Raw genomic sequence first — 19630 nt, forward strand, 5'->3', positions numbered from 1 at the left:
CTGTTTGAAAGCATGAATGTGGCTGAGAACCTTAAGCATTGGTTGAATATCGAGCAGTCGAGGATCCAAGTTCCGCTACATGACTGGTGTTGGAGATCGCCTGTAATTCATAAGAAAGTGGCTGATGTCCTCCCATCGACTAGAGTCCTGATGGAATATTGAGACAAGGCAGCCCAGCAAGTATTGAGGGACCACATTCCCCTCCCCCTTACACAGGTTTGGAACACCTCAGAATTTCCGCCACGCTGTCCACCGACTCGGTTTAGCAGGTGGGTGGATGGAGGTTTGGAGCGCCCAGGGCACCTTTTTGAATCCGGAGACCCCTGACCTTTGATAAATGTAAGCAGCTCTTCTTGGTCCGGGACATAGATAAGTACACCTATGTTCAACGGCATCACTGGCTCTCTAACACTAAGGTTTCGCAGGGTGCCAAACAGGATACTAGGCTATTTGAAGACTTATTTATAGGGGATCTGCCCATAGGGTCTCTGCATTGTATCGTATCCTTAATGCACGCCGCTTTAAGCACCCACATACTTACATGTTACGCTGGGCAGAGGAGATGAATACCCCTATTGATGACCTCTCATGGGATAATGTGTGCACCAGGGCTGCGAAATCCATCCTCCAGGTGTGTTCTCCTGAAAGAAAACAGTTATAAACTATTTTGCTGGTACCTTACCGCCTTGCGACTTCACGGAATGAATCCTACCGTTCCCAATTGCTGTTGGCGCTGTGTGCAGGCTCCTGGGTCTCTCAACCATATTTGGTGGTCCTCCACAATAATTCAGCTATACTGGAAGGAGGTTTTAGCCCTAATTAAAAGGATCACTGATGTGGAGCATCCCCTGGAACCCTTGGTGCTACTTCTTGTGGACGTAGATCTTGGCGGACACTACAGATTGTCTAACGCAATCTCCCGACTACTTACGCACGTCTTAGCAGCAGCTATGGTCGTTGTAGCGTGTAATTGGAAAGCCCATGTAGCCCCAGACATCCGAGAACGGTGGGCTAAATTGTGGTCTATTCTAGCCATGTGCAAGATTGAAGCCGCCCAAAAAAAGCGAGATGCCCACATTTCTTGCAGAATGGGCGTCCCTCCTTCAATATGTTACTGAAAATGATAATCCTGCTCTCCATCATAAACCTCACTACGTGATGCCCTTTACAGTACTCTGTTGCTCTTGTTCTATGAACTTTATGCCTGATGGACAGAAATGCTTATCAGGCTATTTTATGCCCTATATTCAATTCTCTGGGACAGTATGGTTAATTAGCATGTTTTATGCAGTATTTTTGTTTGGTCCTTTCCCTCTCGGCCCCTCTTTTTTTTAAAAAGATTTTTTGTTGGATAAACTTAATGATGTTTGCTGTATTTGGCTTCTGGTTGGAGCCTTTTTCGTTGTTATAGAATTGTTGGCACACTGCATTGTTGATTCCTTATATATGATCAATAAAATCTGAATTGTAAAAAAGAGAAAAAAAAGGGGGGAATGGAAAAAAAAGAGAAAAAAGGGGGGAAAGAAAAAAAAGAAAAAAAACTTGCATCAGCGGAGGATGTCCAGTCAGAACAATAATAGCAGCAACGATGCAAATAAAAACTTTGCAATTTTAATATCCACTAACAAATTTCAAAATCTTGTAAAAACAGGATAGATGAGGACCTTTTTGTTTTGAAATTGGCAGAAATGAAATCAAAAACTTTATGTAACTTTAAAAACAATCTAGGTTTTGATACCTTTTATGGGATTAACTAACATTGCATACTGTGGCAGATCAGCACCATGCATCGCACAGCAAATAAACATGAAGAGAAGACTGTTTTCAGGTCACAAAATAAAAAGAAAGACTTGCCTCTCATCAAGTCCCAGGTACTTTTCTTTCTTTGGCTACTATTTCTCCCAGTTGCCCTCTCTTTGGCCAGTGATTGTTCTGTCTCACAGTTCATGTCGCTTTGCGTTTCTTGATTCTCTGATGGATAGTAATTAATCCTGCTTGCCCTTTTCTACTGGGCAATGCCCTTCTTTCTCTATCCCGCCCGCAGCGTCTCCTGCACCATGGAAGGCAGGGTAATGACAGGGCTACAGCTCCCAGGAGACAGTTCGCTTTCATTTTCTCGATGCTTCTCAGTGTTGGTGAGTGACAAGACTAACTCCCAGACGGAGTTGACCTTGCTTCTCTTGAGTCTTCCCAGCTCCATAGTCCTTGTCCTGAGAGAGTCAGAAGCACATCTACCAATAAACCATCCCTACTGGTTAACTTTCTTTCTCAGCAGCTAGGGAGTGACCCAAGTACAACTCCCATCAAACACTTCTCTTTAGCATCCTTTCTGTGTGCCATCCTCGTTCGTGTTCTTGCGTGCAGCTGAGAGGGCCTCTTTCTTTGACTCAGCGCTGCCCACACTCTGCAGTCCTCAATGTCTCCTCTTCATTCTAGGAGAGAGACTCTATGTCTGAACATTTTGTCTCTTGCCTCGTGCTCCCCAGGGACCCTCAACGCTGTTCTTACTCCCAATCCCCAACCCCTCTTGCTAATGTTAGCAAGTCCACTCCACCCAATGGGTCTTGAAGCTTTTACCCGCTCATGGATTCAGTTCCCAAAAGCTTTAGCGTGACACCGGTTCACACATGGCATAGGTAGGAAATGGGCTCCTTTTTAGTTCTCTCCGCTGATCCATCGATCCAGTCACCTCGTTCCAGACGTGGGACAACTGACTTAATGATCCAACGGTTTGTTTTCTCTGACAAATAAACCAACAGCGGCTTTTCACTAGTAATCCACTAGATGGCGTAATGCACTAGCTTTCAAAAACTGCATTTGACTTCATCAGATGGTTGCAGGGAAATGAGTCCCCTTTAATAAAATGCAATTTATAACAAGCGGAAACATCCCAGTACAGAAACGAGTAAATTCTCTTCTTGCAACGCATGGTTAGGAAATGCTACCCCAAGCCAACTCCAAGGACACCCTAGAGATGGGCGAGAAAGCAAAGGAGCTCTTCGTGTTGCCAGCCAGGCGAAGGCATCACTGTCCTTTATAGACTGGCTGCAGCGCTGCATCTGCACGCATAGGCCCATTGGGAACGAGGGCTTGAAATGCACGTGGGCGACATTCAGAAACAGCTACTTATCACCATGCAGAAGCATGAATAGTCAAGGCACAGCCCCTTGCATCAGCCCTCCCAGGTTATTACTCACCTGCACTTGCGCGATCTCAATGTCACTGGGCCTAGTAAAATCGTTGACTTGTCCTCCCTTTGTTTCCCCTCCCTTGCCTCGCTGCGCCTTGAAACACTTGTGTATAGGCGCGTTATAAATGTCATGTCATATCATATCATATCCCCAGGTTATTGCTCAAGACTAAGATTTGGCACGTATTACCTACCACACTATGCCCACTGCTCTTGGGTGAGTTTTTGTTCAATTTTCTACCTTTCTCATAAATAAAAGTATATTATTGAGCTATGGCACCCACAAAGACCTGGCTCCAGATGATCTAACTTTTGAGCAAATCCATTTAGCGCCGATTTTGTGGCTTTAGTAATATGGAATGGAGTAGACCCCATGTTACATAGGGATTTTTTTAAAGGACTGAAATGGTTCTATTTTTTCTGCCCACATGAAAGGAAATAGCACAAATAGGACTTTCTCCAAATATAGCAAGGGACTTTGTGAACGAGCAAAAAAAAAAAAAAAAACTAAGAACATTCTTTTTTCTTTTCTTTCTGTTTATTGAATAAGGAACAAAAAGTACATTTTGGTCAACTTTTCCAATGTGAAAGATGGGACTTTGTTTAGGCCAGACAGTAAACATAGTGCACCAATGAGCTCGTTCATTTTTGCCCCACTGCAAAAATCTGTATGCAGTACGGATTTGGCAAAAACCTGTTTCCTCAATTCCTGACCAAAGAAGCCGCAAAACTGGTGTTAAAAGTTTAGCACCAGTGAGACCATAAAATAATCTGCCCTCCCTATGCGCTCTTCAGGGATGAAATCCCCCAGAAAGATAAATGCAATTCCCCCTTTACAGGTCTCAGCATTTCCAGCATGCCATGCAGAAACCCTTCGGGGTGAGGGTGTGCACCCTATAAAGGAATACAAATAATTATAAAAGTGTACTCCAATATTGTACCATCTATGGTTTAATATTTAGCCAGAAGTGAATGCCACCCACAGAAAGAATCAGAGATCGGAGAAGACTCACTATTCCGTGGCTCCTCAGTCTCTGGGTACAGTCTGCACCGCCGCAGGCAGTGGAAGGGCCCTTACCCAATGATGCATTGAACTTATACCCATTTACTGTAAAGGCAGGCATACTTCATTTATTTATTTTAATTTTATTTTTTACATTTGTATAGCGCGCAGGCAGCCCAAGGGCATTGTGGCGCTGTTACTTGTAGTAAGCTTAATTACATTATGCATAAGTTACCGCATTGGGTACATAGGTGTAACACATTATGCATGGAGGCGCACACAAGTCAAATATACATATGGGGGGTGTACGTGAGGAACGGTAGAGAATCAAGCAAAAAGGGTGGTTTTCAAGGTTTTGCGGGACGGTGGTCATTGAAGGTTCAGCTCGCAGGGCAGTAGGGAGGGCATTCCAGTGTAGAGCCGCAAGGTAGGGCAAGCTGGTACCCCCTGCTCTTCCTCTTTTTACCATGGGTACGGTGAGTAGGTTGGTATAGGTGGTCCTGGTTGGTCTTGAGGACATGGCCGGGTGGATCCTTTATGCCAGCTAGGCTGGTGCTGCGGAGTGGATGCATTTGTGAGTGAGGGTCAAGGTTTTGAAGATGATCCTCTCTTTTATAGGTAGCCAGTGGGAGGCTCTTCTAGCAGTAGATATATGCTCTCTTTTGGAGATGCCTTGTGCTGCGCGTAGGGCGTTGTTTTGAGTAACTTGCAGTTTCTCAAGGTTTTTTGTGGAGGTCCCTAGGAAGAGAACATTGCAGTAGTCCAGCCGTGATCCAGTGACAGCACTAGCTAGGTTAGTGCAGGTGTCGCTGGAGAGGTAGGGTCTAAATGCATTGAGGAGTTTGGACTGGTAGGCAGCTGAGGAGGCAATGGCGTTCACCTGTCTGGTCATGGACAGACTAGAGTCCAGATAGACGCCGAGGGTTTTCACTGACTCAGATACTGGAATTATGATGGAGTCAATGGTGAAGTGGGTGAACTGAGCGTCAAGTTTACATTACACACTGGGCCGGCTGGCCACAGTGTTGAAGATTCCGTCAACACTGGCTGCCTATTGATCCACAGGGCATGGGAGGGATATGGTATTAGACTGAGCCATCTCCAGTCTAGTAGGCATTTTCTGATGGTGACCCCTTCCTCTGAATCATCACTCTACCTCTGTTAACAGCTGGAAGGTTCCATTAGAAACGTTGCTCACCTGCTCAGTAGATAACCTTTTATTAACACCAGAAAACAGCTCTTTATTTATTTATGAAAGTTGGGGGTGACGGCGAGGGTTGTGTTTCTATTCATAAAACAACAAGAGAAAGACACAAGATGCTATTGCGAGAGTATAGCAACACCGCAGGCCTGATTGTGTTTACATTCCCTGCCCACCTCTAGAAACTAGAACATCTCAGTACATCATCATCCTTAGGAAAGCAAACGCCCCAGACATTTGGACATGTGCATTGGTTTGTACTTCCAATGTTGATACGCCAAAGTCATATCAGAAGGTTTTGTTCAATGTGTGAAAGATACAAACTTACTGAAACTGAAGGAGGCAAGAACTTCAAAGAATAGAAAGGGGTGATCAAGGTCAACACCTGGTGCCAATCTTCCAACAGACGTTCTTCTCATGCCCTCCTCAAGGCACCCGCCAATCAGGCTTTAGGCCAAGACATGGGACTGAGCCGGCTCTACTTGACCTTAAGAACCAACCAACTAGATGACCGCAAAGACAAAAGAGAAGCATCCATTCTTCTCCTCTTGGACTTATCCGCCGCATTCGACCTGTGCAACCACCTGCAATCAGCCACCCACTTCTCTAAGGATGCTACCGCCTGGATAACATCCTTCTTAGACAATAGATCTATAAGAGTATGCTCACCCCCATCTGCAGCAGACCCAGTACCAATCACCTGCGGAGTACCACGGGAATCCTCTGTCTCCCCTACTTTGTACAATATATTTACAAAGCCCTTATTCAATATACCTGGCAATCTGGGTGTCTCATACACAAATTAAGCTGACAACACCCAGATTCTCACCCCCATCCAAGGAGACTATGACAAAGATGTAGATTTCATCAACAAAATGTACTTAATTATACAGACCTGGATGGCTACCCATGAATTATGTCTTAACGACGGAAAAACAGAGCTTTTAATTGTGGGCTCCACCAACAAACTGAATAAACTCACCCCTCGGTACAAATCCATTACCATTGACGGCATCAAGATCAACGTCGCCAACGAAGTAAAAACCTTAGGTTTCTACCTGGACTCGGCACTTAACCTCAACAGGCAAGTAAAAGCCACTGCTTCTGCCACCACCCGCTACACCTGCAAATTGATCCACGCATGCAAACCATTCCTGACCAATGAAAGCTGTACCACAATAGCACGTGCATTACTATTATCCAAGATGGATTATTGTAACGCACTCTATCTGGGCACCAGTAAACCTAACATTAACAAACTCCAGACACTTCAAAATAATGCCTTAAGATCTGCCCGAGGTGTTCCTAAATCACAGCACATCTCCCACGAGAGCCGTGCTATTAACTGGCTTAACATTAATGACAGAATCAAGCTTAAGTCACTAAACATCAAACACAAGGCCCCCACATACTTGACCGATAGATTCATCAAATACACGTCAGAACGCCCAATCAGAAAGGCACAATCTAACAGCATCAGAATTCCCAACTTCAAACTCATCAACACAGGGGGCGCCAGCTCTCCAGCCAGGGCAGCCCAACTTTGGAATTCCATCCCTGATACCTTAAGAGCATAACCTTCCTTCCATCTATTCAAGACTAAAGCTAAGAGATGGCTACACTCTGCTGACAAGTGACTATTGCCGTCCTATCCTTCTAGATGCTCTAATCCCCTACTTATGATTGCATAACGTACGGTATGCTTGTATATTACTGTATATTTCTGTACATATTCTCTGTTACTACAACTCTTTATCGGTATGTAATGTTTCTGCATTCATGTATCTAAGTGTCATTATTTTCTGCAACCTGTAACCATGAAACCTATATAGCGCGCCCATGGTAGTTAGACGAGGGGCACAGAGGGCTACGCTGATGCCCTTTTCTTCTGTATGGCTTTGCTCTTACTGTCTATCAGATGTCAGTCGAAGCCCCTTGGAGGAATATAGCCAGTATTTGAAAACTACCCATCCATAATTCTATATGATCTTCGTATGTCTTCCATACGTCCTTTAGTAAGATACATCCAGTAAGTCCTTAGGAATAAAGAAGAGGACCCACCGGTGCCCACTACCCAGGTCTCATCCTTCCATCTGCTTTTCTTGGAACACCTGGGTCAGGGCATTTTAACATTCATGCACATACATTCCACTCATGACATTATCCCCTCAAAGCATACAGCACACAGGTAAGGAATAGGAAGACACATTCAAATCTAGTAAAGAAAATAGTGCTGTCCTACCTGATTTCCGAGATGTTCGCTTTATCGAGGGAGTCCAGCGCAATGACTGCCTGCTGCAGGGCGGGCAGCACATCGTCCAGCTCCTTCTTGGCTTGCTGCATGAAACGTAGGAGTCAGAAGAGTTTCAGATATTGTTGGCCACACATTACAAATCCAGTGACACAGCTTTCTACAATTAAACATACTACAAGGCGAGTCCTACTGTCAAGCTAATAATGTTGGCTCCCAAAAGTGCTCTGAAACTACAATTTGGTGCACTGTCCTTTTGGCAGGATGGCAGCAGAAAATGCTGCTCTGCTTTTCAAACAACCTTGAGACAGATGGCAATTGACTCATAGCCCAGATGAAATGTACCACATGCAGCATTCCTGGTTATGCGTTGTGGCATTGCCCAGAAGTACTCCATATTTTTTACCTTTGGCCAAAAGGTTAATGTAGAAAAATGTGTTTTGTGTCTTGCTTCATGGCACAAAAAAAAGATGCAGGAGAGACCTAAAAGAGGTGAGAATGTAAGCATCTTTCCTGCATTTTGCCCCCTGTGACAAGTGAGGTGCGAACTGCTGCTCCCCCATGTCTACTCCCATCCCTTAAACAGGCACTACAATACATTGTTTAATCGGGTTACTGCGGCGGTCGCAGGTGGATAATTTATTGGGAGACAGTGTGTAGAGGAGGTCAGAGAAGGAGAAAACCATTACAAGCTGAGGGCGGGGGCTGGAGAGAAGCTAGAGGGGCAGGTAGAGTTACAAGACCTGAGGAGGAGAGAGGAGAGCAGGTTATCCTCCTCACACCTCGTCGACTCGCTGTCTCCAAATAATTCTCCACGTGTGACCGCCACACTAACTTTCTCCAGATGTTAACACTTCTCCCTTCACCATCGTAAGCACTCTCCCTCCAACCTACTGAATAACTCACTCTCCATCTGCAAGGGTGTACCGTCCGCAGCTTAAAACATTTTTGATATGCAAAGTGAAGATGGTTTCTCTGCAGATAGTGTGCGTTAAATAGACATTTCCCACAGATGCTCCATTGCTTTCTCTGCAGAAAAGTGTGTGTTAAATAGACATTTCCCACAGATGCTCCATTGCTTTCTCTGCAGGAAAGTGTGTGCTGTTAAATATTTTACACAGATGCTCCATTGCTTTCTCTGCCCGAAAGCGTGTGTTGTTACATAGACTTTTCCACAGATGCTCCATTGCTTTCTCTGCCGGATAGTGTGTGTTGTTAAATAGATATTTTCGACATATCCTCCATTGGTTTCTCTGCAGGATAGTGTATGTTGTTAAATATTTTCCACAGATGTTCCATTGCTTTCTCTGCAGGATAGTGTGTGTTGTTAAATAGACTTTTCACAGATGCTCCATTGCTTTCTCTGCCGGATAGCGTGTGTTGTTAAATAGATATTTTCCACATATCCTCCACTGCTTACTCTGCAGGATAGTGTGTGTTGTTAAATAGATAGTTTCCACATATCCTCTGCAGGATAGTGTGTGTTGTTAAATAGACATTTTCCACAGATGCTCCATTGCTTTTTCTGCAGGAAAGTGTGTGTTGTTAAATAGATATTTTCCACATATCCTCCATTGCTTACTCTGCAGGACAGTGTGTGTTGTTAAATAGATATTTTCCACATATCCTCTGCAGGATAGTGTGTGTTGTTAAATAGACATTTTCCACATATCCTCCATTGCTTTCTCTGCATGATATTGTGTGTTGTTAAATAGATATTTTCCACATATCCTCTGCAGGATAGTGTGTGTTGTTAAATATTTTCCACAGATGTTCCATTGCTTTCTCTGCAGGATAGCGTGTGTTGTTAAATAGATATTTTCCACATATCCTCCATTGCTTTCTCTGCATGATATTGTGTGTTGTTAAATAGATATTTTCCACATATCCTCTGCAGGATAGTGTGTGTTGTTAAATATTTTCCACAGATGTTCCATTGCTTTCTGTGCAGGATAGTGTGTGTTGTTAAATAGACATTTTCCACAGATGCTCCATTGCTTTCTCTGCAGGAAAGTGTGTGTTGTTAAACATACACACCTTTCACAGGGGCTATGGCGCTAAAAAAGTTGGCAGTGGTTTCAATCGTTCGTTAAAATGACTATAGGCTGGTTAGTGGCAGACGATGTTGAGAATCCATGTGTTTCCTGCCAGGATTCAGCTTTTTAAGGAGTGAGCAGCACTCACTTCTTAGAATACGATTTGGAGTTCTTGATCAGTGCAAGGGGCCCTTCCTTGGGGTGGAAGAGAATTCCAGTAAGGGTGGAAACCCTGCCCTCAGTCACATCGGAGGGACAGAGAGGGGACCCGCTGGAAGAACCAGAAGCCTGACTACTACAAAGAAGCTGTTCCTGGAAGCCCACTGCGTGGGTTGTAGCAAGGTGCCTGCAAGCAACTTTGGAAAAAAGGGCCCAGCTGTTCAAGGAGACTGGTAAAATGATCCGGAGTCCAAAGTCATTACCCGTGGCACATGTTGTTGCGTAGCATAACTTTTCATACAAGGAGAATTTGAACCTTTCTTGAGACTGCATGCCGCAGTCGGACCCTTGACTGAACTGCCTGGTGCTCCTGAACAAACATAAGAAGGCTCTTCTGGGTACTGGAGCAACGATGTTCATGGAAGGTATAAACCTGGTCACTAGAAACCATGAAATAAAAGCAAACCTTCCATGTTTCGGACCCTGTAGCCAATGCGGCTCTTGAAAATAGATGAATGGGTGTCTAGTGATAAAGTCGCCTGGGTAACGGCCGCCAGGAGGCGACATTTGCCAGAAAATACACTCATTAAAATCAAGCACTTTCCCCAAATAGTCTACGATGGGAGTTTATAATATAACATGATACCCCTCCTAGAATATTTGGGGAAAGTATTTTAGGGGTCAGGCAACATTATCACATGGACCAATGAATGAGTGGATTACATGCATAAGCTAAACAAGAAAGGCACACACAGCCAAAGACAAATTGGACTTCTAACTGGTTTTAATGTATATAAAATAGAAAAATTAGAATTTACTTTTGCATATTTTACAGATTCCTATATATTGAAATGTGCTCTGCAATGTGTTCAGACCCTGACTCTTTGACTGTGGGCCAACCACTAATTGTTGCAGCTCACAACCAATGACATGCAAGTGGCTACAACTAGACACGTCTATAAAAAAAAAGAAACATTCTTCTACATTCCTTGTATGAATTTGGGGGAAACACACTGTCCGTTGTTGTCGAGAGGGCATGTGTTGAGCCCGAACGCGCACGTGTTTCTCTCCACCAGTAACTATGGAGATTCTTCAGGGGGGTTTATGAAGCATGCCGCCATTTTTGAAGCCTTCTTCACCTCCTCTTTTGGAGCTCCCCTGCCGCAGTGGACAAGAGAGCATCTATGTGTAAAGGGTCTGGGTCAATCCATTGTCTTAGTGCGCCGACCCCTGCTTGGCGAAGACCCCCCCACCCCCCCTGTGCAATCCAATCTGCAATCAATACTTCCTTTTGTGAACTGCCATGAGCGTCGTGCACCGCCATACTGTGCCCGAGCAGGAGCCCCTTACCCTACCACATCAAGGTGCCAGGACCACATCATTTCCTTCTGCTGCAAGGAGAGCTGCAAAGAAACCTCCTTGAAGCTGCTCAGCCCGCTCAAGAGACTGGGCTAGTGAACTTGTGGACTAAGAGCATTATACCAAGGCATTCTAGGTACCGTGACCATCTGACCTTTACCTCTGGCCCTATAGACTGCTTACGTCCACCCTTTCGAACCTTACCAAACGGCATTTTTAAAGTAACCAATTTTATTTTTATTTTCACTGTTCATTTAATTTTTACTTTCATTTTTCCCCTCTTGCATTATAATACCTAGAGTACACAATGATTATATCTCTAGCATGCATTGTCTGTGTATTTGCCTTACATGGGTAGGTTTCACCTGAGACATTTCATAGAACAACGTATAATATTAAAAGCTAGTACACACCGTATGTGATAGATTTTATCAGCTAGGGAAAATATCCTGTTTTTGCTTCAAATTTCAGGAGTTCTACTGAATATTAGATATGCTAGATAGTCTCATGTACATAAAATGTTTGGTACCTTAAAAGTGATGTTGGTGGGGGCGCTGTTGAGCAGTGGATCGATGCAGACATGAGCCTCCATAGCTCTGCGACAGCGGCAGACATCCTGCATATTTAATCCCGTTTCCCCAGCAAAAATTAGCAGCAGATCCATCATCTCTGACAGCGGAACACTGTGGCTGCAGATCGCTGCATTTTTTTATGAATTCTGCGAAACGACGGCCAGCGATAAAGAGGGGCAGCCAGAGCCATTTTTGACGTCGGCTCGGCATCAGTGCAGGAGACCGAGTGCAGTAACACCGCCGACCCGAAACAAGGCGCTCCCCCCACCAGGCGGGCGGGCTGCAGGCCTGCAGTGGGGCAAGCGCCGGAGACTGTGCAGGGGACCCGGCATTAAGCGCCTCCCCCCTCCCCGCCAGGCAGGAGAATTTCAGTGGTGAGGCAGGGCTGAAGAGAGGGACAGTCAACCGACACAGAGGAGCCGGTGGGAACCAAGCAGACCCAGGTGAGAGGGCCGGGGGTGGTTATATCAGGCCCCCCGGGTCTGCACAGAAGGAGGAGGAGGAGGATAGCCCCCTGGGCTGCAGCAGGCGGCGGTGCATCCATCCACCACCAGTGCCACGGCCCGTCTACCCCAACCAGCCATAAACCGCCAAAATCCAAGGGACAGCCTGGGACAGGGCGGAAGAGAGAGACCGTCACCCGACACAGAGGAGCTGGTGGGGACCAAGCAGACCCAGGTGAGAGGCTTGGGTGGGTGATATGAGGCCCCTCCGGGTCTGCACAGAAGGTGGAGGATTGCCACCTGGGCTGCAGCAAGCGGAGGGCCACCCATCCACCGCCAGTGCCACGGCCCACCCACCTGAACAGCCACAAACCGCCCAATCCAAGAGGCAGCCTGGGACCTCACTGAATACCAGCGAAGTGAGAACGCTAAAGCCAACTGGACACAGACACCCATATTGTGGTGCCCATCTGCCACAAGACCTAGCAGATCCAGGGGAGAGGTCCAAGGCTGGGTTCTACACTGAAGGAATAGGAGGAACGCCCCCACACCACAACAAGCGACAGGGCATCCCCCCACCCCCCGCCAGGGCCACAGCCCATCCACCCTGGCCAGGCACAACAGGAGGGAGCAGGAGGCAGCATTCTCCGGCCACAGGCAGAGAGAGGACAACAAAGCCAATTGGGCACTGACATCCACATCGTGTAGTCAGGAGGGGAAGCCAACGGTGCAGCAACCTTGTCAAAGACAAAGCTAGGAAGACAGGGCTCCAGTGTAAGATGGACCAGTATATGGCGGGTGTCTCCTAACTCCCCATGACTCAAGCCACCAGAACAGCGGGCACAGTCGGGGAGTTGCAAGACCCTCAAATCTCCCTCTGTGACATAATAGGACCAAAAGGGGAATCCAGGTCTTCTATGAAGGAGAAAATTGATGGCCTCTCAACAGACTTGTCCTTTCTCCAGCAAGACATGCAGAACATGGCCTTGAGGGTTGGGGAGGCAGAGCAACGCATTTCTGACTCGGAGGACGCAATTAAGAGAATGGAGAAACAACTGACAGTGGTCACCCAGAAGGTCACACACCTGGAAAATAGGGCAGAAGACAGCAAAGGAAGAGCAAGACGCAATAACATTTGCATCCTAGGAGTGCAAGAAAAGGAAGAGGGGCCCAGCATGGAGATGTTCTTGGAGCAATTGCTAATGGATCTCTTCGCCCCGAAGAAGCTCTCCAAATTCTTCTCTGTGGAAAGGGCACACAGGATGCCGGCGGGTCATCCCATCCCAGGAGCACCCCCCGCACCATAATAGCATGACTTCTGAATGACAGAGACCGGGACGCTCTGCTGCAAATAGCGCATGCCACCGGCCCCATCACGTATAATGGATACCGGATTGGATTTTTTCCAGATTATACCAGGGAGGTCCAGAGAGCACAGCAATCTTTTGAATCGGTCAAGAGGAAGATGCACTCTTCTTCCCTGCGCAACTTAAAGTCTACCCCGAGGGAACTGTGCACCTTTTCAATAACCCGAAGGAGGCTTGGTCATGGCTTGAAACAAACGTTCTCTCATCACCTGGACATCATCCATCGAAGGGGCGACCCAGAGAAGAGCCGGACCCAAGTCACTCCCCAACCCTGTCCGAAGCACAGGCATCAGAACAAACTACGCCCTTAGGCCCACGCTAGGGGCAGAGGCAAACAGATGACTTGGTGTCCCTAACGGCACCGGCCTACACGCTAGCAAGGACATTCAAGGGTAAACAATCTGACCGGCTATAGATCGGAAATGGAGGCTTGCATGACCGGCAACAGCGGGTACCCTGCAGATGGTTGACTTGGTTCGTTCGCACCCGTTTGGTGTGGTGTTAGGGCGACAGGTGCTTCAAGTTGGGGAGGAGTACAGAATGGGATGTGGGGAAAGTTGGTCAACTGTTGTTGGCCCGATTTTAATTGATATTTGGTTCGCAAGGTAAACAGCGTATACGGACACTCAACTAGGGGTGGGTATGAGGCCGAGAGTGCTAACGGGTGGCAGGGGAGGGAACGGAAGGGCAGGCGCTCTCTGGTTTGAACCTTGGTTGCACTGGGATGATGGCTCATAATGGGAAAGTCACAGTGAGGACCTGGAATGTCAACGGGCTGTGGTCAGGTGTCAAAAGAAGGTTGGTCCTGCAGTTCCTCAATAGGCTGTGCCCTGACGTCGTATTTCTTACTGAGACACATCTAGCGGGAACGGAGTGCCAATTCTTTCTCAGATCCAACTACAGGGTGGCTTTCCACACAGGCTTTGCTAGGGGACCCAGGGGGACACTCATACTCCTGCATAAGAGGGTCCCATTTCAGCTCACAAAAGTGAAGTCCGACCCCAGGGGGTGCTATGTTCTGGCAAGAGGTGAGCTGTGGGGTGACAACTGTGGGTAGGTAGTGGTATATGCGTCCCCACTGCTCACATCCAATATTTTAGCAGAGCTTCGGGGGCTCATGCTTCAAAATCACGCGGATGTTGGATACTAGGGAGGGACTTTAATGAGGTCATGGACCCGGCCATAGACAAAACATACACGGGTACTAGGAAACCGGTCACCTGTACCAAACTGCACTCATTCACTGAGGCACTGGGATGAGTGGGCGCATGGAGGTGGCTGCATCCAACTGAGATGGATCTATTGCTTCTTCTCTGGGGTACACGCATCTATGTTATGCATCGACTAGTTTTTCGTCCCAGCGAACATGACCCACAGGCTATTGTCTGCCAAATTCTTGTCCAGAGGGATATCAGACCACTCCCTGTTAGTCATGGAGCTAAAAACAGCTGGAACAGACCTCAAGTGAACAGTTTGCGCAGCACCACTTTTACCGACACAGGACTCCTCCCTGGAATCCCTATCGACACAGTAGAACCTTGTGAAGGTGCGCGTAGATCTCCACGTAGCAGCCCTGCAGATGTCGATCACAGGCACACCAGAGAGAAACGCTGTTGTTGCTGTGATGGCTCTGGGGAGTGGGCTCTCTGACGTCCAGGAAGAGGTCTGTTAGCCAGCTGATGACAGTGCATGATGCAACCGGAGAGACACCTGGAGATGGAAGCTTTCGACAAGGCCTTCCTGTGATTCACAGGACCAAAACTGACAAACAATTGAGAAGTCTTCCAAAAATTCTTTGTGCGTGCCACGTAGAACTTCAAGGCACAAGCAACATCCAGCGAATGCAAAGCCCTCTCCGCTGGCGATGACGGATTTAGAAAGTAAACTGGCAATACCAAAGGCTTGGTGAGGTGGAACTCCGATGGAACCTTTGGCATAAAGGTGGGGTGAGTGCGCAGCACCACCCTTGTAGAGTGGAAAGACAAGTACGGCTGTTTGCAAGACAGGGCCTGGATCTGCCACACCCGCCTGGCCGGGGAGATAGACACGAGGAAAGCCGTCTTCCACGAGAGAAACTTCAGCGGGGTCTGATGCATCATTTCAAAGGGGGCCCCCATGAGCTTAGTCAAGACCACATTGAGTTCCCAAGCTGGGGCTGACGCCTTCACCGGATCAAAAATCCTGAAAAGTCTTCTGAGGAACTCCTTAACGAGTCTCTGCGACCACAGCATCCTGGTGTAACAGGACATGGTGGCCAGGTTCACCTAGATGGAAGCGTGAGCCAGCCCAACTTTGGCAAGGGAAAACAGGTATGGCAGGAGCTACTGGGCTGTGACACGCAGAGAAGTAATCTTCTGAGTCCAGCACCACATGGAGAAGCGCTTCCACTTATGGCTGTAGCACATCAACGTCGAAGAAGCTCTGGCCTTGGCGAGGATGTCCTTACATTCCAACAGCAGGGAATAATGTCCAAACTCTATGGCTGCAGGAGCCAGGCCCTGAGGCTCAGCGACGCTGTGTCGTCGTGCCAAATTGCCCCGCCTTCTCTGATCGGGAAGTAAAGGCAGTCAGATGGATGCGGCTGCCGACAGACACAGCAGGTTGGATACCAGATCTGTTGCGGCCAAGCCGGCGCAATGAGTATCATCCTGCAGTGAAACTGTCGGAGTGTGTTGATCACTCGCAGCAGGAACAGGAAAGGAGGAAAGGCTTATAGGAAGAGTCCCTCCCACGGGAACGAGAATGCATCCCCCATGCTCCTCGGCTGCGAGAACCTGCTGGGGAACCTCTGACACTTGGAGCTTGTCACCGTCGCAAAGAGGTCAATCTGGGCTGACCACACTCACGGAACAGAAGTGCCACTTGACCCTGGCCGAAGCTCCCATTCGTGACAAGAATACAGCTCCCTGCTGAGGGAGTCTGTAATGGTGTTCTTGGTGCCTGCCAGGTGAAAAGGGATGGGTAACATGTCCTGAAGAATAGCCCAGCGCCACAGGGCCTGAGTCTCCCGGGAGAGAGTCGGAGAGCGCACCCCACCCTGCTTCCAGATGTAGAACATGGGGGTGGTGTTACCAGTGAAGATCCTCACCACCTTCCCTTTCAGTGACGCTAGGGCCCAGAAGACTGCCTGAAGTTCCAGGATGTTGATATGAATGGTCTTTCCTTCCAGCAGCCAGAGGTCTTTGTGGGCCCTAGCTCCTTGCATGAGGTGAGGGCACACGTCCCACCACTGGATCACCCGCCGGAACTCATCGTTGTGGACAATCTTGTCCATCCAAGAGCCTGAGACCTGCAGCTACCTCACATCCAGAAACTCCTGGAGAGGTCTCATCTGTAGTCTGCAAAGCGGAACGAGGTTGATGCAGGAGGACATCATGCCCAACAGCGAATTGACGGCTCGTACTGTAGCTTACTGTGCCAAGGACAGGCGCTGCAACGTCCCCATGATGGCCATCACCCTCTCTTCTGAGGGAGATGCTAGGCAAGCGACCGTGCCGAGCCGTGCACCCAGCAACAGAGCGTTCTGCGATGGCTCCAAACAGGACTTTAGATAATTTACGGAAAACCCCAGATCCGTCAGCAGATGCACGGTCCTCGCCGTGTGTTGGCTCGCTAGCGGTGTCCAGTCATACTTTCGAATGAATACTTTCGACATTCAAAAGTTCCGAATACAATGCATTGAAAAAAAAAGTTTAGAATACATTTTTATTTTTCATTTTATGGATTTTATTTTAGTTTTGTGTAAAAAAAAAAGTATTTTTTAAAAAGAAAACGGGGGGGGGGGGGGTTGGGTGAGGGACCCGAACTACACCCCAGGCCCCTCCTGCATTTAAAAAAAACAAAAAAAAAACATTTGAAACTTTTTTTTCCGATGCTTTTGTGTCAGAACTTTTGTATTTCCAAAGTTTTACTTTCGAAACTAGCACTATGAACCCTCGCTAGCATGTGGGAGTGGGAACGGACAAGCTATTTGTCCAGGAGAAGGTAGACATGGATGCCTTTGAGATGAAGTTGCGCCGACACCGGAGCCAGACACTTCGTAAATACTCTTGGGGACAATTTCAGGCCAAATGGAAGCACCTTGAACTGATATTGTTGTCCCTGGATAACGAATCGCAGGAACTTGAGGTGCTTCCGGTGGATGGGGATGTGAAAGTAAGCATCTTCCAGATCCAGCGACGCCAGGAAGTCGCCTTCCTCCGCTGGCCAAGCACGTACTGCAACTTGACCATCCTGAAATTCTGGGACTTCAAGTACTTGTTGAAGCGCCTTAAGTCCAGCATCGGCCTCCTGACTTCTTTTGGACCAGAAAAGATCTGGAGTACAGTCCAGAGTCCCAAAGGCGCTGGGGACTGGGCTCCATCGCCCCCTTCTTTAACATGGCAGGGACCTCCTGTAGCAGCTGTGCCACGTGTGGTTCCTGTCGAGCCACAGGAGGAATACGAGGACACCAGCGTTTGAACTCCAAGGTGTACCCTTGCTTGAGAACGTCCAGCACCCATCTGTCCATGGTGATGTTCTTCCTGCTGACGAACCTCACCAGCTGGCCTCCCAGTGGGGTGCACAAGTGGGGGCCCAAGTCCACGGCCGGTTCAGGCCTGTTTTGGTGCTGGCACCCTGCCATGCGGGCGGCAGCGATACTGTCCTCTGTCGATGTATGCCTGCGAGCAGCCTCTTGAGGCGTGGAGCAGGAAGGCTGTTGTTAAAGGGGTGGTATACCCCTTAAAGGACCGGCAGGATTTCCCTCTCGAGGAACGAAAGGACGATGACCGGCACTGTTCTAGGGTCCCCAACAAGCGTGCCGTCTCTGTGTCAGTTTTGATGGTTTGTAGAGACTCGTCAACGGTCTTGCCAAAAAAGGTTTCTCATCAAACAGCATATCCAGCACTTTAGACTGAACTTCCGGACGGAAGCTGGTGGCCTTCAGCCATCCTTGTCGACAAAGAGATACTCTGTTGCCCGTTTTGCAGAACCCTGTGTCTGCAATGTCCACTGCCACTATAATGGTGTGGTGCGAGGCCACCTCCCCGTCCTGGAACAGGGCTTCAACTTTCTTGTATTCAGGCAGGAAGTCCAGAATAAAGCCCAGTTTATACCACAGTTCCCGGTCATAGCGGGACAGAATGGCAAGGGCATTAGCGGCCTTAATGGTGGAGGCTGCAGTATAAATTACCCTCTTGCCCATCACGTCCAGCTTCTTTCCCTCCTGGTCAGGGGGGGGGGATCGTGGACGCAGATGACGGGTTCGCTGAGCGCTTCTGGGCTGCGGCAGAGACCACCGAGTCAGGAGAAGGCTGGGACCTCAAGCAGTTGGAGGGCGTGTCCGGGACCCGGTATTTCTTCTCAAGTCTATCCAGCTTGGATAGAGCGGTGCTCGGGGTCTTCATCAGTGCCAAGCCCTCCTCCCAGATATCATCTAGCAAGGGTGATGGACATGATGGTTTTCAGTTTGGACTTGTGTTGTTGGTAGAGGAATCCCTCCTTTTTAGTCTCCTCAGGCCCCAGATAAAAAAGGTCTGAGGTCCTGGACATCATTGCGTAAAAAGAGCCAACCTCATCCGGTGGAGAGGCCCTGTGGGGCTCGTCCATGCCCAATGGTTCCCTGTCAGCTGAAACAAAGTCATCTTACCTGTTGGTGTACGTCGCTGTAGTAGCCATATCCGTCCCTGTGTCTGTGTGCGGTGCCAGCTCCCCAGTTGGAGTTAAATCGCAATGTGGAGGAGGTGTTGGTGGATGCCTTGGTCCAGCTCAGTCCGTGCACTGAGGTGGGCTCTCAGCCGGAGGCCTTGGAGGCTCCTAGATGGGGCGGCCTTGGAGGCTCCTAGTGGGGCAGCCTCTGCTGGAACTCTGACAGTGTGTGCAGCGTTGTTAGAATGTTCAATGACCTGTTTCATGGCTGATGAGTGAAAGGAGCGAGTGGCGTAGGGTCTAGGCTGATGCACCTCCTTTGGTGCCAGGGATAACAGGGCTCATCCTGTGAGGGACTCCCACGTTCCCACAACCTCCTTGGTGGTCCGAACAATAATCATTGGGCAGATTATCTTGGCTT

The 19630-nt window shown here is 48.1% G+C and overlaps 1 protein-coding gene across 1 annotated transcript in view; it reads right to left on the reverse strand.

Moving 5' to 3' along the window:
• DNAH14 (dynein axonemal heavy chain 14) overlaps positions 1 to 19630 on the reverse strand; it is a 2000441-nt gene that overhangs the window by 730974 nt on the left and 1249837 nt on the right. Inside the window, exon 61 of the mRNA XM_069608705.1 lies at positions 7637 to 7731. Within this exon, the coding sequence (XP_069464806.1) occupies positions 7637 to 7731 (95 nt within the window). The remainder of the gene's footprint in view (positions 1 to 7636; positions 7732 to 19630) is intronic.

The sequence above is a fragment of the Ambystoma mexicanum genome, chromosome 4q (assembly GCF_040938575.1).
Source record: "Ambystoma mexicanum isolate Mex_15411 chromosome 4q, UKY_AmexF1_1, whole genome shotgun sequence".
NCBI lineage: Eukaryota > Metazoa > Chordata > Amphibia > Caudata > Ambystomatidae > Ambystoma > Ambystoma mexicanum.